Source organism: Dasypus novemcinctus, chromosome 5 (assembly GCF_030445035.2).
Source record: "Dasypus novemcinctus isolate mDasNov1 chromosome 5, mDasNov1.1.hap2, whole genome shotgun sequence".
Lineage (NCBI taxonomy): Eukaryota > Metazoa > Chordata > Mammalia > Cingulata > Dasypodidae > Dasypus > Dasypus novemcinctus.
This window is the reverse complement of record NC_080677.1, coordinates 77,505,974-77,528,836: the sequence shown is the minus strand read 5'-3', so window position 1 is coordinate 77,528,836 and position 22,863 is coordinate 77,505,974. Positions and strand designations below refer to the sequence as shown.

At 40.1% G+C, this 22,863-nt stretch overlaps 2 protein-coding genes across 3 annotated transcripts in view; both read left to right on the top strand.

Moving 5' to 3' along the window:
• The window catches only part of FBXL13 (F-box and leucine rich repeat protein 13), a 330,038-nt gene that overhangs the window by 236,257 nt on the left and 70,918 nt on the right, over positions 1-22,863 (top strand). For both annotated transcript variants that reach the window (XM_071215017.1, XM_058297971.2), the window contains 2 exons: positions 6,067-6,186; positions 6,944-7,070. In XM_071215017.1, the coding sequence (XP_071071118.1) occupies positions 6,067-6,186; positions 6,944-7,070 (247 nt within the window). The remainder of the gene's footprint in view (positions 1-6,066; positions 6,187-6,943; positions 7,071-22,863) is intronic.
• CCDC146 (coiled-coil domain containing 146) overlaps positions 10,365-22,863 on the top strand; it is a 314,795-nt gene continuing 302,296 nt past the window's right edge. Inside the window, exon 1 of the mRNA XM_058297955.2 lies at positions 10,365-10,521. The gene's annotated coding sequence lies outside the window, so the exon portion shown is untranslated. The remainder of the gene's footprint in view (positions 10,522-22,863) is intronic.

Sequence of the window (22,863 nt, the reverse complement as noted above, 5' to 3'; positions counted from 1 at the left end):
CCTGCCAAAGGCCACATGAGTGAGCATGGAAGCAGACCCTTCAGCCCAGGCAAGCCTTCAGATGACTGACATCCCATTTGCCATCTGGATTGCAACCTAATGACCCTAAGCCAGAACCACCCATCTAATCCACTCCCAAATTCCTGAGCCCCAGATACTATGAGATAATAAATGCTTATCATTCTAAGCCACAAATTTCAGGGTTAATGCTCTACATAGGAGGTAAAGTGGTCTAGGCCAGTAGCACCCAGTGTTCTACAAGAAGCCAGTGCTAAATCTTCTCTAGAGGAAGGCATCTTCTCTTTAGGCCTCCAGGATTCCCAGGATTAAGATCAAATAAAGATTAAGATCAAATAAATAGGTGCTCACAATTAAAGATTGCCGAGTACACAAGGAAATGAGTTACCATGAGAAAGAGTCATCAGGAACAGCCAAATAAACCTGACCTTCAAAGAATTCAGCTATTGGAATTTGATTAGACATAGAACACTAAATATATTTGTGAAATGTTTAAAGAAATAAATGGTGGGCTCAAAAATATGAGCAGACAATAAAATACTTTAAAATGACCAGATAGAATTGAAAACAATAATTTAGGAACTGAAATATAATATTGAAATAAAGAATCTCAGTGGATTGATAATCCAAAGATTAGAACTTACTGAGGTAAGAAATACGAAGTTAGAAGATAACTCTGAAGACATGACAACAGAGAGAAAAAAGAAGGAAAATATGAAAGAGTATAACATATAAGGTAAAAGACAGAGATTGATTATACATATAATCAAGATTTCAGATCAGCTGTGAGATACTTCTAAAACACTGAGTTTGAAAGCCAAAAAATGTAAATAAATATATTAATACTATGCAAGTACTAACTGAAAGAAAGTTATGGGCATCAAACTTTTATTTGAATTTAAACAAAAACATTACAGATAACAACAGTCATGAAATAACCATAAGAAAGTTCATTTCACCAGCAATATGGAACAATTCAAGATTTATATTTAATAAAATAGCCTTAAAATATAGAAAGCGGGAAACGGACTTTGGCCCAGTGGTTAGGGCGTCCGTCTACCATATGGGAGGTCTGCGGTTCAAACCCCGGGCCTCCTTGACCCGTGTGGAGCTGGCCATGCGCAATGCTGATGCACGCAAGGAGTGCCGTGCCACGCAAGGGTGTCCCCCGCGTGCGGGAGCCCCACGCGCAAGGAGTGCGCCCGTGAGGAAAGCCGCCCAGCGTGAAAAGAAAGTGCAGCCTGCCCAGGAATGGCGCCGCCCACACTTCCCGTGCTGCTGACGACAACAGAAGCGGACAAAGAAACAAGACGCAGCAAACAGACACCAAGAACAGACAACGGACGGGGGGGGGGGGGGGGGGGGAGATTAAATAAATAAATAAATCTTTAAAAAAATATATATAGAAAGCAAAAACACAATAAAACTACAAGGATAGGGAAGCAGCTGTGACTCAATCAATTGGACTCCCATCTACCATATGGGAGACCCTGGGTTTGCAACTTGGGGCCTCCTTGTGAAGGCAGGCTCGCTCGCAAGCACCCCGCAGTGCCGCCCAGCTTGCAAGTGTCGTGGAGAGCTGACTCAGCAAGGTGACACCACAAAAAGGGAGACAAGCAAAAAAACACAGAAGAGCAAGCAGCGAATGGGCACAGAGAGCAGACAACAAGCAAGCTGCAAGGCGGGGATGGGGATAAGTAAAAATAATAAATACAGACACAGAAGAACACACAGTGAATGGACACAGGGCAGAGAGCAAGCAAAAAAAAAAAGCTGCGGGGGTGGGGGAGCAGAACTACAAGGATAAAATGACACATTCATCATCATTTTGGTAGATTTAACACTTCTGTCTCAGTTGTTGCTATCAAACAGACAAAAATATTAGTAAAGTTGTAGCAGATTTGAAGAAAAAATACCAAGCCTGATTTATATATAATAGGCCCAATAAAGCACTACAACCAACAATTTGAGAATATATTTTTCCCCAACATGCATGATCATTTCTAAAATGAAACTGTATGACATTTTAAAGTAATGTCAACAAATTTCAAACTATTGGTATCAATAACCCATATTCTCTAACTACAGTACAATTAAATTACTGCCCAGTAACAAAAAGATAAATTAAAAATACATGTACAATATGAAACAAAAATTCCCAGGACATCAGTCGCCTGTGTAGTTGAAAAAAACTACAGATCTCCACACCCCACCCAGAGTTACTGGATCTGAATCTTTAGGGATGGAACCCCAGCTTGTGTTTTTTTTAAAAAACAACCTTTATGCTTTTGATGCACAGCCAAGTTTGATACTAACTGCATTAACCAATTAAATTACCATTCTATTGATTTTTGATGCCTCTCTAATCATAATATAATACTTAAATATATATAATTCTTAAATATATGTATATATGTGTATGTGTGTGTGTGAATGTTCATATATATGTCTGTTTCCAGGCTATCTTTCTGTTCCCATTAATTTCTCTGTACTCTATCTAATCTTACACAGTATTTCATCTGTGAAAATGGGGAAGAGTATCTCATAGGATTCTTATGAGGATCAAAAAAATTAATTCATATAATGTGCTTAGCATAACATCTGACACATAAAAAGCACTCAATATATGCTATCTATTATTAATACTGCTTTATAATGTTTTAATATCTAATAAAATGAGACTCTTTTTTAGTCTTCTGAGTGAATTAGCTGTTCTTGCCAATTCTTCCAGATCAACTTAGAATTCTTTTGATTATTTTGTCACATTCTGAATTAAATCTTACTGAAAAATTAATTGGAATTGTGTTAAATACATAAATTAATTTTGGAAAAAATACAATTTTTTTACACTTATTTGGTTTTATCTTTAATCCAAGATTTAGTTATTAAGGTATATTGAAATTTCCATGTAATTATTATTTTGTTGTTAATTTTAATTTTTATAATGTTATGGTTTAAGAGGGTGGCCTGCCCATTTTGGGTTTTTGGAATTAAGAGTTTCTTATCCAGGGGCAAGGCATGGTATAGAAGAAACTGATTGTATTGTTTAGCATGTTGAAGATCATTAAAAATTCCATGGAACTTAAATTACATTAATTATACTATTCAAATTTTTATGCCCCTTTTTTGTTTATTTGCCAAAAGCTGTCTTCTACCAAATTGTATCTTAATTACATTCATTGTGAATTTATAACTATTTTGCTATATTTTTTATTTATACTACATTATATGTTGAATAAAATTCATGAATAAATAAAAAAAAAGACAGGCTGCCCTCAGACTTCTTCTTTGCAACAGAAAGTATCTATGTCATGTATATATTTACTTACGAATTGGTATTTTTATTTTCATGATTGTTTATATTATTACACTATTTGTAGAGGACAAATCCACGGCCAGTCTGATTTTTAAAATATAGATATATATTAAATATATTTATATTAATTTATTATACCATATGCCATTTCAAGGAAGGAAGACTACGATCCCAAAATTCTATCCTCAATCAAATCGAATCACCTTCACTGGAGGTGGCAATAGAAAACAACCCTGTTGATCTTGTTTAGTATTCTTACTAACATAGTATTTTGACTTAATATATAATTACCACCCTGGTATTAATTTTATCTTAGTTTGTCCAATCCGTCCTTGTAATTTTTTTTTAGTTTTGTTGTCATTTTATTTTAAATGTGTTTCTTTCAGACTACTTACAGTTTAGGTTTTATTTATCAAACCAATTTGAGAATCTCTGTCAAATTGGGACTATTTTAAAGTATTTATATTTATCATTATTATAACACTGAAATATTTGGTGTTCTTTTGCTTCTTCTAATGTGTTTTATTATTTGGACTTATTTTTTGCTTATTTTTATTTGCTTTGTAAATGTGTGGACTGTGTTTTGCTATTCAAAAAGGTTTCTTTCAAATATCTCTTACAGTGGCTTTGTTTTTATTTGTTCTTTTATCTTTCTCAAGAACCCCCTTTATTCAAAGGTTGAATCTTAATTTTCTATCTTATATATTTTTAAAATTATTCATTCTTTTGTTCTGTACTCCAAGGGAACTTCTCTCAAATGCCCTCTACTTATTAATTTAATTTTCTAAATGGTCAATTTTGGTTTTGATAACTTAAGTTAGGGTGTTATTCTTATTAAATTTTTAGGGTTTTTTTTTGCCATCTGTCCTTTTTTTCTTCCTTCTCTTTTAAAATGACATCTTTGTTTTTTTCTAACCTTCTAATTTCTAACCTCTCATTTATTACTGATGAATATAGGCAATGAGCCACACTGATGTCAGAACCTGTTACTTTGTCACCAATAGAAATCACAGATATTTTTATTATATCACATTATCATTGTTTTTCTCACCTAGCCACCTTTTCATCTCAGACTGTATCTTAGGCTATATTTTTATTTTAACCAGAGTGCTTATTATTAATTTCTATTCCTCCATACTGTTCAAAATGTTCTAATGTTGTATTTTTTAAAACCATTTTCAGGGGTATGTTTTCTCAGCCTTATAAATCTCATGTTTTGTTTTGTTTTCCTGTTACTAAAAATGTCTTTAGATGAATAATTCACTTCTCCCTCCCTGCCGCCCTTGGCTCCCCAGACTTTTACTAGTCCCGCAGGTGCTGCACAGCCCCCCTCATAGAGCAGGAGGAAAGTGGGTTGATGGGCACAGCATACCCCCACCTGCTATGGCCTCTTTAGCTGAAAAGGGATTTCCTTCTGCCCTGTACTGCTCAGTTCTTTGCAAATACGACCAAGTGGGGGGCATACCAAATGTCAGTTCTTAGCATGAACTGTGTCCAGACTCTTCTTAGCCATACACCACATGTAGGATTGTAATGTGTGAAAATTGCCTCTCTCATGATGCAGTGTGCAATCACCTGTCCCGCTTTACTTCCTGAAGTGCTTTTTAGAAGGAATAGGTGGTCTCCAAATGAAATCAGAAATAAAGACCCCTATAGAAGACAGGGAACTGATGGGCCAAACAGGCCTTCAACTGCTTTACAAAGCAGGACCTACTTGGCAGGGTTGGTGCAGACACACAAAAGGTGTCTCTGATTAGGACAGGCAGTGTGGGAAGGGAGAGGCCAAGGCCTCCTTCTGTCATCAGGTCTTCCTTCATGGAGAAGGAAAGGAAAGGTCACCTGTTTCCTTTCCAGTTGCACTTCATTGGCCTTGTATTTAGTGGGGCTTCCTCCCAAATTATATTTAGTTTGTTAGTCTTGGTTCTACCTCTCATAAATTTGGGTATTGCAGGAGATTGCATCTGGAACTATTAACTTGGTCACATGTTAATCCAAGAAAAAGAGAGCCTGTATGCTATCTGTCTTACAATAACAGTGTCACCTAATTAAATGAACAAACAGGAATAACGTTTTCATTAATAGTTCTCCCTTTACTATCATTTATACTTTTCTATTACATTAAAAGCTACATAATCAAATTTGGTATTAAAATATTGACAAAACACCAATGTTTAGATATTACTTTGATAATTTGAAATGTATTGGGTATAATAACTATTCTTTTAATAATATTCTATAGATTTACATTTATTTTTTTAGTTTTTTTTTAAGATTTATTATTTATTGCTCTCCCCCTCCCCTCCTTCCCCTCATTGTCTGCTCTCTGTGTCCATTCACCGTGTGTTCTTCTGTGTCCACTTGCATTCTTGCCAGCGGCACTGGGAATCTGTGTCTCTTTTTGTTGCATCATCTTGCTGCATCAGCTCTCTGTGTGTGTGGTGCCACTCCTGGGCAGGTTGCACTTTTTTCACGCTGGGCAGCTCTCTTTTCAGGGTGCACTCCTTGCGAGTGCAGCACCCCTACGTGTGGGACACCCCTGTGTGGCAGGGCATTCCTTGTGCTCATCAGCGCTGCACGTGGGCCAGCTCACCACACGGGTCAGGAGGCCCATTAGTTTGAACCTTGGACCTCCCATGTGGTAGGCGGATGCTCTATCAGTTGAGCCAAATCCGCTTCCCTATAGATTTACATTTAAAAATCACATGTAAAGTTTTTCTCATTCTTTCCTACAGACTTGGCGATGTGGGACTAAGGCAATTTCTTGATGGTCCTGTGAGCATAAAGATAAGAGAGCTAAATTTGAGCAACTGTATCCACCTGGGTGATGCCTCTATTGTGAAACTATCAGAGCGGTATGATAATAGTAATTTTTTTAATGTCCTATTATTAGTAATTGTATATTTGCTAATAGGAAAGATCAATAAATACCTAGAAACAAGACTTCAAATCAATTGGGGAACATCAGGAATGACCAGGTGCTGGTCAAATATTCTGTGAAACCCAATAAAAGACAGAAGTCAGAAGAAACTAACCTTTTGTTTGTATCTGAACTGTTTCGTAATTTCACCTAAGAGAAAAAGTGAGATGGAGTCATTCATGAAGTTATGAATATCTAGACATGGGTGACTTCTGTATACTTTTCAAGGAAATTATATCTATGTAAACCACTACGCCAGCATTTCCCAAGGAATAATCTGGCTCATGGGTTATTCTTCATCTGCCTTACTCATTATGCTCCACATTATGTTTGTCTTGTTTTCACTAAGGGTCAAGCCTTTTTTTAGCAAACATGTAAGGGGTAAGTGAGAAACTTCACCTTATACTCTCAATGGTCATTCATCATGGTACTTGATGGATTTTTGTGTACATGTGATTTTTAGGTTAAAAATTATAATTACAACAACAAAGTAAATCACAGAAATAAAATTTTACATAAAAACCCCCTTTTTGTAATTCTGAATTGATTTCTACTTTAAACTTTTATGTCTAAAAAAGGATAGTCTTTGCTTTGATACCATTTATTTTCCCCAGATAGTTTTTATATGCAGAAATTGTTACTATCAGTGTGATCAAATGCTAAAATTAATTTCTCATGTTGCTTTCTTTCAGGTGCCCTAATTTAAACTACCTGAATTTAAGAAATTGTGAAAATTTAACTGACATAGGAATTGAACATCTTGTAAACATATTTCCCTTGATATCATTAGATCTCTCTGGAACGAACATCAGTAATGAGGTAAAAAACAAAAACAAAAGCAGTTCAGTCACTTTTATTTATTTTCTATCATATAATCTTTGCCATTTGTGAAGATAAAGAGAACAATTATTTTTATTTCTTAAATTATTAGATTATAAAGGCAAATTTAGGAATATTACTTCTGGAGTAGTTATATATAAGACTATTTGTAAATCAATGATCTTGTTTCTCTGTTTAAAAAGAGCAAAATACAGCATTTTGAGGAGAGTCCTGACAGATTGATGAGTTACATACTAATCTAAGTTTCTTCCATTGTAAAAGTTTGGTCACTGAGGAGATAATGCTCTTTAGATGGCTTAAGTATATTTGTCTTTTGGACTGCACAATTCTGTAAGACTATCTGAGGTGCCTTGAGGTTTAAGTCTTTAGTTCAAGAGTAAATTCTAGAAATGACTCCATCAAACCTACAAAAGAACAAGTTTTAAGGGACTCATTTGCTGCAAGTTGCTGATGCTGATCATCAAAGCTGAAACTCACCCATCCTAGCACTCCAGGCCTTCTACATCTGCTCATCAAAGGAAGATAAGCCTTGAGAGATTTGCCATGTTTCCCAAGTGAGCTGAAAGGAAAGGATGGATGCTCTTGAAAATCAGTGTGTTGGAAAGGATGTAGGAAGACAGCAGAGAGGTGAGGATCCTTTGGAAAGAGACTCTGAAAGTTAGAGATACTGATTTGGAAATGCCTTGTCTAATTGTGCTCCCAGTTCCTTTTAAAATTTGGTTTACTTTTCCTTCCCTTCTCTCCCTCTTCATTCCTGTTTCCCATCTCCAGCTACATTTAATGATTTACTTTTTCTGGAATATTCCATTCCTCTGTATATTGCATATGATGTTTCCTCTGACTTGAATACTTTCCATCCCTCCCCTAGATCTGTTTGCTAAATCCCTATTCATCCATCAAGGCTCACCTCAAATATCAGTATTTCCAATACCTCAGGCAAGATTGGAATTTCTCTATTTACATCTCTAGTCCCTGTACATCTTTTTCCCCATGTGCATCTTTTGACCTGAGCTGTTTCTTACTGCATTCCAGTCATCTGTGTTATGTGTCCATCCTTCCCCAACCAGTCAGTGGCTTCTTTTAGACCAAGTGCTGTGTCTGATCATCAGTCTCAGTTCTTTCCTTACGTTAGTTATATATAAACTTAGATTCACCTCCATTCTGGTAGCTGGTTTCTCTCTCCTGCCCTGGAGTATCATATAAATGTGGTATGAGAGTGAGGGTGGGAGGCAGTTACATGGGGCTAACATTATGGTAGGGGTCAGAATCTGGTCCTCCTCTGTCCAAGATGGAATCCACAGAGATGTTTGAGGGCCCATCTGTCTTTGGTTTCTACCCAGGTAGATCTCTAATGTGTCTGCCTTGTCCCAGCTCCGTAGCCCCTTTGAGTCTTCAGGTTCCCTTGTCATGTCTGCTTTGCTTTGGGCTGCTCTGAGTCATGCTGGGGCATGGACACTCTAGGTCCAAAATCCTAAATATCCCATATACACATTTTTTTTTTCTCCACATTGTATGTTTGTCTTGAGACACATGCCTCACCCTTCACCTGTTCTGCTATAAAGTAGCTGACACCTGCAGGCTTAACATCCCATGCCAGCTAGATTCTAGTTGGGTTTGGCCCTTGAGAGGCATTTGTGAGAGATTAGAGAGTCAGAAGAGAGAAGCCAGGATTTCCCTCACCTTCTTGGCACCAGCATTTGCATTTGCTGCATTTCCTCTGTGTTCTACTTCCTCTGAAAAGGCCTGCTGTGGTTCCAGCTTTCCTGCATGACCTTGGCCCTCAGGCTTCAATAACACCCCCTCTTCCTCTTGTCCTTGTAGAGGGGTAGTGGTAGCTTCCTGCAGCTGCTGATCTCTAGATGGTGTCATTATTCCATTGGGGGTCTCAGTTTCTCTATCATCTATGTAACCAATTCCCGATTACAATTAAAATTCCTCAATTTTAAGTGCTCAGAGTTGTTTCTGTTTTCCTCATTGGATCTTCCCTGATACAGTGATAAACTCAGGAAAACGCTGTTGTCTTGTTGCTTTCCTCAACTCTACCAGGGAAGAGTGGAATGATTTCCCATTTACTTAAGATCCTCAAACCTATAAAAGGTTCCAACTTTCTCTCCAGCTGGATAGAGTCCAGGGAGATCTGGGTTGGGGTCGCATGTGGGACAGCCCCCAGCCACTTTCTTTGCTTCCCTCTGGCTCTCTCCTATTTTTTTCTCCCCTCACTTCCTCTCTTCTCCCTCTTAACCTCTCCTGCACTCTCCCGTTATTTCCCCTCAGCTGTCTTTGATCCTCGCCTTTTCTCTTTGAGTAGATCCTTATCTAATCTGGTAGTGGAAAAAAATGTTCCAACTGAGTACATGGTCTTTCATCATGTTATGCCCAAGTCTTTCCAAGTTGTAGGCTTTTGAAACTCAGAGGCCCAGGACTTTTCTCCCGTGTTCTGTATAAACCCTTCCCTGACACAAAAAAGTAGAATACCCAGCTATTGTCATAAAGATCACAGAATGATAAGAAGTACATTCTAAAATACATCAAAATACAATGCTGCCACAGCACTTGTCACAAGCCTCGAGGGTTCAGTGAGCATTTGCTGAATGAATGGAGTGAAACTTAAATGCCCTCCTCTAGATTTCAGCATTTCATAAAATTTCAGTTTTTATTTTCAAAGGCCACATCCTAAAATTTCAGCTCCTGAGTACAAGTTAGAAACTTGTCCACAGTCCAACCACTGTATTTTTCTTTTAGTGAAGGATATATATAATCTGAAAGAGCTGTAAGTGGACAGCTAGGAGGAAGAATGTTAGTTGTTTCAAAGAAGTCCAAAATATGTCTTCTGAAAAGTTGTTGTTTTCTTCTTCCATGTAAATTAAACTATGATCTAAAAACCAAATGATTGACAATTACAACTCTACAACAGCTGTGGAAGCTAAGCTCAAACAGTCAAATTAAAATGAGTAAGTCCAGATGTCAAATTTGGGCAGCTAAACACCCGCCTGGATGGTAGGACTGACGGCAGACTTAACCATTTGTAGATTTAATTTAAACACCAGAATGTTACAGATTTTCACCAACAGTCAAATATGACCAACTGTGCCTTTTGAAAAGTAAATGTTTCTTAGATTTTCTAATAATGTTCCCCCTCATTCTTTTTAATGAGGACTTTTCTGTTAGAATCAAGAATTCCTTTAGCTAACACATATTTAAGCTGACTACTTTGTGCTTGGCACTGGGTATGTTGGAATGAACAAAACAGACATGGTCCCTCCCCCTAGCACTTAAAATCTAATGGGAAGACAGGCCTGGAGCAAGTGGTTACAAAGCATGATGCATGTGGGGAAGAAAGAGAAGGAAAATCGCCTCAGAAGCCGGGGAAGATCTTTTTCAAGAGAAGCAGAAGGGTGTGCGATGAGCCAAAGAAACATACTGCACAAAGGTATGGAGGCTTAAAAGTGTGATGGTGTCAAATCCGAGCATTTGGAAACAGCTTAACGGAGAGGACAGCAGTGAGAGATGTCTGAGATAGGCCGGGGCCAGGTTGGGAGCAGCCCAAAAGCCATGCTAAGTAATTTGGCCTTGATCCTTTTAGCAAGGGGAGGACATTCGGTTTTGTCAACTAGTAACATGATCAGATTTACATTTTAAAAAGATCACTCTATCTGCTGAAAAGATGTAGGAATTATAGATGCAATGATGACAGATTATAAAGCAGTAATCCAGGTGAAAAGTTACAAAGGTCTGTGTTAGGGCTAGAGAAAGTGAGATGGTAGTAAGCATGGAGCAGAGTCAGCAGATATGAGAGATATTTAGGATGAAGAATCAGCAGGAGGTAGAGATGGACTAAGTGTGAGAAAGAAAAAGAATCAAGGATGATGCGCAGATTTTTGGCTTGAATATCTGGACTAATGGCGCTATCATTTACTGAGCTGGGAACAGAGTAGGAGGAGCAGGTTTGCTGTGGGTTGGGGAAAATGGGATATTTATTAATAGTTTGAAGAAATCTGCAAGACAGCTTTTTAGAGATGCAGAGGTGCTCAGGAAATAAGCAGGAAAAGAATCGAAACTTGTTCTTCAGAGATGGAAGAGGTCTTTAGGATTGCTGGTGTAAAGAGGCATGGAGTTGTGAAAATCATGGAAACTCGTGAGGAAGTTAATCAGCAAAGGCATAAATCCAGATAGTTAGCAATCTAGAAAGATGGTTAATTGAGCATTAATTTAAACAGGTGAATTAAAGAGGAACACAGATATTTCAAACTTTTTATGCTTCTTATAATAATTTTTTTTTGTCCTAAGTCATTCCTTTCTGAGGAGAACAGTGACCAATTTATTGTACCATCCATGAATAAAAATTGTTTAGGAAATTATCTATTAAGCACATTTTATAGAAAGAGGAAATATGTCACTTTGCCTCTTCTAATATACAGAGGACAGAATTTTCAAGTGTGGGAAAGTGTATACTAATATGATGGTATCAAAGTGTCTTTTAAAATATTTAATCTACTGCTTTCTTTAGTGTCTCATTAAATGGGATGTTATTCATTCTCTCCTTACGTCAGAAGATTATTTGAATATGAGGTTATATCGCCATGAATATGGAAAAATGTGTGCCACTAGTTAAGAGAATTATCATTTACTAAAGACCACAGAATCTAGACCTAAGGCAGTTCAATCCATTGGATGTTGCCTTAGTCATCAAAGGAAAAGTGAGTCAGAGCAAAGTTCCAGACAGTATGCTTAGACAGTGGTTTAAGAAGAATCTTTCGTTTGCCTGATTTTCAAAATTTTTCTTTTTGAGTAAAAGATCTTGGGTGACTGTTGTGTAGTAGGCAGTCTCTTGGAGTACCGTCCTTAGAATGGGAGATCCATGAGGACTGAGACTTTGTTTTGTTCACCACTGTTTCCCCAGCACCCTGATAAATACTCATCGAATGAAAAAATAAATGCTGGACTATAGGGTTATCAAATGTGAATAAGACCTGTTCCCTAAAGCCCAATTTAAAAGGGTGGGTATGGGTAATTTCATTATGATGTCACACGTACAGTGATACCGGTAGAGAGAAGGATATCTTCCACTCAGCCTGCCCAGAACAGAGGCATGCAAATGGACCTTTCTGTAGATCAGTCCTGCTAGAATATACTAGCAGTATATATACTCTGAATTTACTATGAAAGAACATACAATGAAAAGCAGATGTCACCAGGGAATTTCATGCCATGCCAACGGACTTGGGCTTGAACTGAAGAATGATGAAGCAGCACTTAGCCAGGGAATCACAGTGACAGCTATTCATTTTAGATAGATTACTTGGATAGTTCCTGGAAGATAGATCAGAGGCAAGAAAGACTGGAGGCAGGGAGATCAATAAGATGGTATAAGAAATTAAAGAAAGATATAATGATTTCTTGGACTAGGTCAGAGGCCAGAGTTCAAGTGGAAAGTGTATTTAGGAGTTAAATCTAAAAGAACTTGGTGATTGATTCGTTGTGGCAATTGAGGACCTGGGGGGTAAGTCAAGAATGGTTCCCCAGGGAAGTGGACTTGGCCCAATGGATAGGGCGTCCGTCTACCACATGGGAGGTCCGCGGTTCAAACCCTGGGCCTCCTTGACCCTGTGGAGCTGGCCCATGCACAGTGCTGATGCGCACAAGGAGTGCCATGCCACGCAGGGGTGTCCCCCGCGTAGGGGAGCCCCACGCGCAAGGAGTGCACCCCGTAACGAGAGCCGCCCAGTGCGAAGGAAAGTGCAGCCTGCCCAGGAATGGTGCCGCACACACGGAGAGCTGACACAAGATGATGCAACAAAAAGAAACACAGATTCCCGGTGCTGCTGATAAGGACAGAAGCGGTCACAGAAGAACACACAGCGAATGCACACATAGAGCAAACAACTGTGGGGGGGGGGGGGGAAGGGAAGGGGAGAAAAATAAATCTTAAAAAAAAAAAGAATGATTCCTCAAACAATGGCTTTGGGTGGATTGAGGTCTTACCTCAAAGAAGTTAGAAGTTAGAAACTGTAAGAAAAGTAACAGGTTTTGAGGGCAAGATGATTGATTTTGGTTTTATCAGACTGAGAGTCTGAGGAAGATTCAGGTCAAAGGATTGGGAGGGAGAGTGGATGTGGCTCAAGCCACTGAGTGCCTACTTCTCACATGAGAGGTTCCGGATTCAGTCCCGGTGCCTCCTAAAAATATGTATATAAACAGCAAACAAATGAGAAAACCAACTCTGGGAAGCTGATGTGGCTCAGTGGTTGAGTGCCAGCTTCCCACATAGGAGGCCCCATACCATAAAAAAACAAAACAGGATGGGGAGGGAGATCCTGCCTGGAGATCCCGTAGCAGGATCACATGGAGGTGTGACTGACTGAGATGCTCAGGGAGAGGGTGTGAAGTGAGAAGAAATGTGCACCCAGGAAGAAAGCAGCAGAACACCAATATTTAAGAAGGAAGAAGAAAACTAAAGAAAGATAGTCAAAAAGATTGTATGAGAACCAGCTGACTGTAGTCATGGGTGGAGAGTGGGAGGAATAACCAAGCATGTCTAATCAAACAGAGTGGTTGAATCAGGGAAAGACAAGCATTAGAAAGGTCATTTACCATTATTTAAACAGACTGCTGCTACCTCTCCAGGGCCATCTCATGCCCTTTCCCCCCTCATTCATGTCCTCCAGCCCCCCTGCCTTCTTCAGCTCCTGAAACAAGCCAAGTTTCCCTATGGCAGGGCCTCTATACATGTACTTTCTTCCTCGGGTGCTTTTCCTGCCTTTCTTTATGTGGATGAGAGAGTGAGCACATACTCACTGGTGATAATGACAGCAGTCTTGACATACTCCAACAGTGCCTTTTAGTATTTTTACATAATTTTATCTGTAATAAACATTGCGATGCTGTCCATATTTCATAGGAAGTCATACTTCTAATTCTAGATCATTTTGAGGTGATAGCAATGGTTTTATTTTCTTGATGCATTCTTTCTTTAAGGAAACATAAATCTTGTTGTGACATTAATGCCTCTGGATATTTTTCTAAATAAGTCAGGTTTCTTTAGTTCCTAATGTACATATCTGATCTCTGCCACATTACAGCATAGTTTCTTAGTGGAGTACTATCTATCTAGATGGCCTTGTGGTAATAGTAGCTCTTAAATTATTGGTAGCACACAAGTTAATTTTAGATTGAATTGGAAAAACTCAACCTGAATTGAATATTGGCATGTGGTTCCCATGGTGATTTTAACTGTGTATGTTATAGGGTCATCTAGTTTCAGAACGTCTAGCTGAAAAAAACACAATCTTTTTTCTGCCTAAAAAATATACTAAAATAGAAAGAAACCAATGCACCAATGTGAGAATTCAATCATTGATACAGTCCAAGTATCCCTTACATAAGCTCTATCTCCTCTGCCTCCCCACTGCCACTGCCTTGTTCAAGCTCCTTACTGACATCTCCTGCCTTAACCATCACTGTCCTCTAATCTTTTCTCCACTCTGTGGCCATGTAATCTTCCCAATTTGCAAATCTGAGCCTGTCATTCCCTTGCTGGGAGTTCTTCAAGGTCTCCCATTGCTCACAGTATAGTTTAAACCATTCTCCTATCATGACTAAGTTCTTCCTGAGGTGGCCCTGCAGGCTCCACCTTTTATCTTCAGCTGCCTGGACATAAAACTGACCTTCCTATAGCACCTGAAGCATCTCATGCTCTCCCTGCCTCCCTCTCTCTTCAACTTTTTCCCTCTTTCTAAAACACCCTCCCTCTTTCTTGCCCATCTAGTAACTTCTTGCTTATCCCCCAAGGCCCAGCTCTGTGAAGCTTTTCTGGAACTCTGAGTCAGGCTTAGGATCTCTTTCTCTGTGTTTGCACTGCACTTTACATTTGCCTCCAGCCCATTATGTATATATATTTTTATGAATCAATGTTACTGACATATATTAATAAAGCATTCAATCTATCCAAAGTGTACAATCAATGACATTTGGTATAATCATAATGTATAGTTGTGCATTATTACTTCAATCATTATTAAAGCATTTTAATTATCCCAATAATAATAAAAATAACAAAAAAGCTCATCACTTCTCAATCTCCCTATGCTTCCCCTGCCATACATAGCTGCTATTCTGTTTCCATCTTTAGTTTTTTTGTATTTCTGTTTTATAAAAGCGGTCATTTATGCAATATTACCCATATTCATATTTCACATGAGGTTTCACTATGCTATACAATCCCATGTTACATTTGTTTAGCTTTCCTTCTAGTAATGTACATGGCCTTAGATGTTCCCTTTCAAGCACTGTCATACCCATATAATAGCTCTGCTAGTTACAAACATTATGATGTATTTTCACTTATCTTTTCGTTTCCAAAGATTTATAAACTTACCAATTCTTCGCAGATTAACCCTTAGCTTTTCATTCTCTAACCTCACTCTGTTTTCTGGTGACCTGTGTTCTAGTTAGTAACTCCATGAGTTTATACAGTATATTTAGTTCATAATAGCACAATCATACAGTATTTGTCCTTTTGTGTCTGGCTTGTTTCACTCCATATAATGTCCCCCAGGTTCATTCATGTTGTCATATACTTCACGACTTCATTTCTTCTTACGGCTGCATAATATTTAATCGTGTGTATACACCACAATTTGTTTATCCATCAGTTGATGGACACCTGGGTTGTTTCTATCTCTTGACAATTGTGAATAATGCTGCTATGAACATCAGTATGCAGATGTCTGTTCGTGTCACTGCTCTCAGTTCTTCTGAGAGCCTAGTAGAGGTATTTCTGGAACTGCCAAACAGTTTTCCACGGTGGCTCTACCATCCTGCAGTGCCACCAACAGTGAATAATAGTTACTAGCTCTATACATCCCCTTCAACACTTGCAGTTTTCTGTCTTCTTAATAGCAGTCATTCTAATAGATGTGAAATGATATCTCATTTTAACTTTGATTTGCATTTCCCTAATTGCTAGTGATATTGAACATTTTTCATGTGTGTTTTCCACCATTTATATTTCTTCTTTGTTGTTCTTTTTTATTTCTTCTTTTATTGTTGAGTGGTAGTATCTCTTTATATATCATGGCTATTAAACTTTATCAGATATGTAACCTCTAAATCGTTTCTCATATTGAGTTGGTTGCCATTTCACCCTTTTGATAAAGTCCTTGTGTTGCAAAAGTGTTTAATTTTGAGGAGGTCCCATTTATCTATCCGGCCTTAGTTGCTCATGCATTGGGTAAGATTCAAGAAACCACTACCTACCACAAAGTCTTTGAGATGTTTCCCTACATTTTCTTCTAGTAGTTTGATGGTCCTGGCTTTCATGTTTAGGTCTTCAATCCATTTTGAGTTGATTCTTGTATAGGTAGTGTGATGGTTAAGCTATTGTGTCAACTCGGCCAGGTAATTGTGCCCAGTTGTTTGGTCAAGCAAGCAATGTGATAACTGTAATACAAGGGCATTTTTGAACTGTAGTCACCATTGACTTTATTGCAGTGGTAAATCACAGATAGGTGGTTATAATTACATCAGTCATGAAGATAGCCATTAGCAATGAGTGATGCTTAACCCAATCTGTTGAATACCTTTAAAGGGGAAGTGATTTCAGCATTGAGAGAGGATTTCCCAGCTCATCTTTGGACAGCCAAAATCTCCCAGAACTCATCAAGAATCTCCACTGGACTTTCATTGGAGCTCCTGGTTGCAGCCTGCCTGAGGAACCTGGACTTGTGCATCCCCAGGGCTGCATGAGAGACTCTGATAAATCTCTTACCATTGACAGATATCCCTTGTTGATTCTGTTTCCCTAGAGAACCCTGACTAGTACAGATTGGTACCAGCAGTGGTTCTTGAGGAACAGAATCTTAAACATGGGGTGTCTGAGATGGTTCTGGGAGTTTTGCAATTGTCTTTCTACTCTAATTGGACTCAAGGGTACTAAGGACTCCCTTTCCAATAACAAAGAGGCTGCTAACAGTCCATGGTGTGAGTTGGAATCAAGATCTCCAAAATAGCATCACTGGATTCCCCTACTTCCACTCTTGTAAGAAGCAAGGATCCACAGCATTTTGTGGAGTTAAATGGTATAATGATGTTGGATGGCTCCTCCTAGACACTCTGGATATTGTTACCAAAGAAAGAAATGAGTTAAAGTTTTCAATTTTGAAATGTAAACACCGAGTGGATGGTGCAAAACTTTCTAGTTGTGCTCTGAAAGAAAACCTTGTCTCCTGTAGCCACAGACTCAAAATATCTGAGAACCAAACTCAGACTCTCATTGTATGAGTAGTGGAGTTACAAAGGAAACTAAAATCTCAACCCTGCAGGATTTCTGCAGTTAAAGTGAAGGCATTGATTGGAAAAGAGTGGAATCCAGAGAATTGGGATGGAGACATATGGGATGATGATGATATTGATGGAGATATTGGAACTCTGAATTCTGATGAGACTTTGCCAGATAGGCCTGCCATGGGTTGCCCTGTCCAGGCCACACCTTGTCAACCTTGTATCATCCAGCCTCCAGCCTGCCCCAGGGAGTCTGAAACAACTTCAAGCCCTGAAGTGGGTACCAGCCAAACTGAAGCCTACCCTGCCCAGCCTCCGGTCTGCCCTAGGGAGTCTGGACCTCCTCCCAGCCCCGAGGCATGTACCAGCCAAACTCCAGCATGCACTGCCAAGCCTCCAGTCTGTCCTGAGGAAACTGCCTTCTAACCCCTGCCTGAATAAATTTACCCTGTCTCACCAGAAGAAAATGCAAGGGAATGCCCTGAGGTCAGTAGCTTGCAAAGCATTTCTAATTCTCCTTACCCACCCCCACTACCTCTCTTGTCTTCGAGACCTATTATTAGACTAAAATCACAACAAGCCCCCAAAGGTGAAATACAAAGTGTGACCCATAAGGAAGTAAGGTATACTCAGAAAGAACTGCATAAGTTTTTCAACTTATATAGATAGAAATCAGGGGAATATGTGTGGGAATAGATACTAAGGGTGTGGGATAGTGGTTGAAGGAATATAAAGTTGGATCAGGCTGAATTTATTGTTATGGGCCCACTAAGGAGAAATTCTGGTTTCATGCTGTAGCTTGAGGGATTAGAAAGGGCTCTAATAGTTTGTTTGGGTGGCTGATTGAAACATGGGCCGAAAGATGGCCTAGCATGTCTGAGTTGAGATGCCTGATTTGCCCTGGTACACAGTAAAAGAGGGAATTCAAAGGCTTGGGGAGATTGGAATGCTAGAATGGATTTACCATTTGAGAGCAGCCCACCCACCCCAGGAATGCCCAGAGGACACACCTTTAACCAGGACTGTGGGGAATAAATTTGTAAGACTAACTCCATCTTCCTTGACGAGCCCTATGGTTGTTCTTCTCTATAGTCCAGATATTACTGTAGGTAGGGCTGTGATAGTATTAGAATCCTTAAACATTATGGGGTAATTGGATGTCAGTCTGGTAAAAGTCAAGTATGGGCAGTTAATCACCAAAGTCAAGGTGGGCGTGGCTACTGCAATGAAAGGCAGATTCAGAAAAACACTCAAAATAGTCTGAGTCATGGACAGTTACGGTGTTGGCTAATACATCATGGGGTACCTAGCAGTGAAATAGACGGGCAGTCTACTAAATTTCTTCTGGATCTGTGTAAACAGAAGAGTTCTGGGTCGAGTGAACAAAACCCTAACTCAAATAATAGATGCAGAGAATCACTGCCCCTTAATCAATTCCCAGACTTGAGACAGTTTACAGACCAAGAGTCCCTTGAATGAGGAGGAGGACAGGTCTCCTTGGGGAAGGATCCTGTTAAACTGCCCAAAATTTATACTTCCTCCCACCTTTCCCCAAGATCTATGGCCTTTTACCAGAGTAACTGTGCATTGGGGAAAGGGAAATGATCAGACATTTTGGGGATTATTAGACACTGGCTCAGAAGTGACATTAATTCCAGGAGACCCAAAACGTCACTGTGGTCCACCAGTCAGAGTAGGGGCTTATGGAGGTCAGGTGGTTAATGGAGTTTTAGCTCAGATCCATCTCACAGTTGGTCCAGTGGGTCCCTGGACCCATTCTGTGGTTATTTCCCCAGTTCCAGAATTCATAATTGGAATAAACATACTCAGTAACTGGAAGAATCCCCACATTGGATCCCTGACTTGTGGAGGGCTGTTATGGTTGGAAAGGTCTAGTGAAAGCCACAAGAACTGCCCCTACCTAGCAAAATAGTAAACCAAAAGCAATACTGGATTCCTGGAGGGATTGCAGAAATTAGCGCCACCATGAAGAATTTGAAGGATGCAGGGGTGGTGATTCCTACCACATCCCTGTTCAGTTCTCCTATTTGGCCTATACAGAAAACAGATGGATCTTGGAGGATGACAGTAGATTATGGTAACCTTTACGAGGTAATGACTCCAATTGCAGCTGTTGTCCCAGATGTGGTATCATTGCTTGAGCAAATCAACATGTCCCCTGGTACTTGGTATGCAGCTGTTGATTTGGCAAATGCCTTTTTCTCAAATGCTATTAATAAGGACCACCAGGAACAGTTTGCCTTCAGCTGGCAAGGCCAGCAGTATACCTTCACTGTCCTGCCTCAGGGGTATATCAACTCTCCAGCCCTATGTCATACTATTGTCTGCAGGTACCTTGATCATCTCTCCCTCCCTCAAGACATCATACTCATCCATTATATTGATGACATCATGTTGATAGGACCTAGTGAGCAAGAAGTAGCAAAGATTCTAGACTTACTAGTAAGGCATTTGTGTGAGAGAGGATGGGAGATAATCCAACTAAAATACAAGGTCCTTCCACCTCAGTGAAGTTTCTGGGTGTTCAGTGGTGTGGGGCATGTCGAGATATTCCTTCTAAAGTGAAGGATAAACTGTTGCATCTGGCTCCTCCTACAACCAAAAAAAGAGGCACAATGCTTAGTTGGTCTCTTTGGATTTTGGAGACAACACATTCCTCATTTGGGTGTGCTGCTCCAGCCCATTTACTGGGTGACCAGAAAAGCTGCTAATTTTGATTGGGGATTGGAACAAGAAGAAGCTCTGTGTCAGGTCCAGGCTGTTGTGCAAGCTGCACTACCACTTGGGCCATATGATCCAGCAGATCCAATGGTACTGGAAGTTTCCATGGCAAATAGAGATGCTGTCTGGAGCTTTAGGCAGGCCCCTATAGGAGAATCACAAGGCAGACCCTTAGGATTTTGGAACAAAGCCCTGCCATCCTCTGCAGATAACTACTTCCCTTTTGAGAAACAGCTTTTGGCCTGCTACTGGGCCTTAGTAGAGACTGAATGCTTAACCATGGGTCATCAAGTTACCATGAGACCTGAGTTGCCTATCATGAGCTGGGTGTTGTGTGACCCACCAAACCATAAAGTTGGGCAGGCACAGCAGCACTCCATAATAAAGTGGAAGTGGTATATACGAGATAGGGCTTGAGCGGTTCCTGAAGGCACGAGTAAGTTACATGAGAAAGTAGTCCAAATGCCCATGGTCACCACCCCTGCCATGTTACCTTCTCTTTCCCAGCTCACAGCTTCGGCTTCTTGGGGAGTTCCTTACAATCAGTTGACTGAAGAAGAGAAAACTTGGGCCTGGTTTAAAGATGGTTCTGCATGATATGCAGGTATCACTTGAAAGGGGACAGTCCCAGCTTTCTGGGACATCCCTGAAGGACAGTGGTGAGGGCAAATCCTCCCAGTGGGCAGAACTTAGAGCAGTGCACCTGGTTGTTCATTTTGCTTGGAAGAAGAAATGGCCAAAGGTGCATTTGTACTGAGTCATGGGCTGTTGCCAGTGGTTTGGCTGAATGGTGAGGGACTTGGAAGGAACATGATTGGAAAATTGGTGACAAGGTCTGGGGAAGAGGTATGTGGATTGACCTTTTTGAGTGGGCAAATACATGAAAATTTTTGTGTCCCACATGAATGCTAACCAGAGGGTAACTTCATCAGAGGAAGATTTTAATAATCAAGTGGATAAGGTGACCCACTCTGTGGCTAATGCTCAGCCTCTTTCCCCAGCCATTCCTGTCATTGCCCCATTGGCTCATGAACAAAGTGGCCAGGGAGGTAGGGATGGAGGTTTTGCATGGGCCCAGCAACACAGACTTCCCCTTATCAAGCCTGACTTGGCTTCAACCACTGCTGAGTGCCCAATCTGCCAGCAGCAGAGACCCACACCATTCCTCAAGGTGACCAGCCTGCTACCTGGTGGCAGGTTGACTACATTGGACCACTTCCACTACGAAAGGGGCAACAATTGGTTTTAACTGGACACATACTCTAGATATGGGTTTGCATTTTCTGCACACAATGCTTCTTCCAAAACTACCATCTGTGGACTTACTGAATGTCTTATCTACCACCATGGCATTCCACACAGCATTGCTTCTGATCAAGGAACCCATTTCACAGCAAATGATGTGCGGGAATGGGCACATGCCCATGGATTTCACTGGTCTTACCATGTTCCCCATCACCCTGAAGCAGCTTGAATGACAGAATGGTGGAATGGCCTTTTGAAGACTCAATTATGGCACCAACTAGGTGGCAATACCTTTCAGGGCTAGGGCAATGTTCTCCAGGAGGCTGTGTATGCTCTAAATCAGCATCCACTTTATGGTACTCTTTCTCCCATAACCAGGATCCAGGGGTCCAGGAATCAAGGGGTGGAAATGGGAGTAGCACCACTCACTATTACTCCTAGTGACCCACTAGGAAAACTTTTGCTTCCTTTCCCTTGCAACCTCAAACTCTGCTGGTCTACAGGTTTTAGTCCCAAAAGGAGGAGTGCTGTCACCAGGGAACACAATGATTCCATTGAGCTGGAAGTTAAAACTGCCACCTGGCCACTTTGCACTCCTCTTACCTCTGAATCAACAGTCAAAGAATGGCATTACTTTAAAGGCTGGGGTGATTGATCCTGACTATCAAGGGGAAATAGGACTGCATCTACATAATGGGGGTAAAGAAGAGTTTGCCTGGAATACAGGAGATCCTCTAGAGCATCTCCTAGTACTGCTATGCCCTATGATTAAAGTCAATGGAAAATTGCAACAACCCAATCCAAGCAGGACTAGCAATGGCCCAGAATCTTCAGGAATGAAAGTTTGGGTCACTCCACCAGGCAGAGAACCATGGCCGGCTGAAGTGCTTGCTGAGGGTAATGGAAACAAGGAGTGGGTAGTGGAAGAAAGTAGTGATAAATATGAACTTTGACCATGTGGCCAATTACAGAAACGAGGACTATGATGGTCATGAATCTTTCTTCCTTGTTTCATTATGGTGATAATTGTGTATGTACACGGAACAAATTTCTTTGTCTTCCTCCCCAAATTTTCCCCTTATCAGACACCAAGTTTTATCCGTTTCATGTCATAATATTTGAGGATGTCAAGTTTGAGAGTGAATATTACCCAAGAACTTGCACCCTATTCTTGCACCCAGTTGTATGCAGGAGAGTTTAACATTGTTAGGCAGATATATATATATATATATGCATGTCTGTTATTGTTTTTACTTAGAGCCTAAGTATGGTTTAAGGTAATGTGTGTGGTTGCCAAGTTGACAAGGAGTGGACTGTGATGATTAGGCTATTTTGTCAACTAGGCCAGGTAATTGTGCCCAATTGTTTGGTCAAGCAAGTACTGTGATAACTATAATACAAGGGCATTTGTGGTCTTTAGTCACCATTGACTTTACTGCAGTAAAGTCATAGATAGTGGTTATAATTACATCAGTCAGGGAGATTGCCATTAGCAATGAGCGATTCT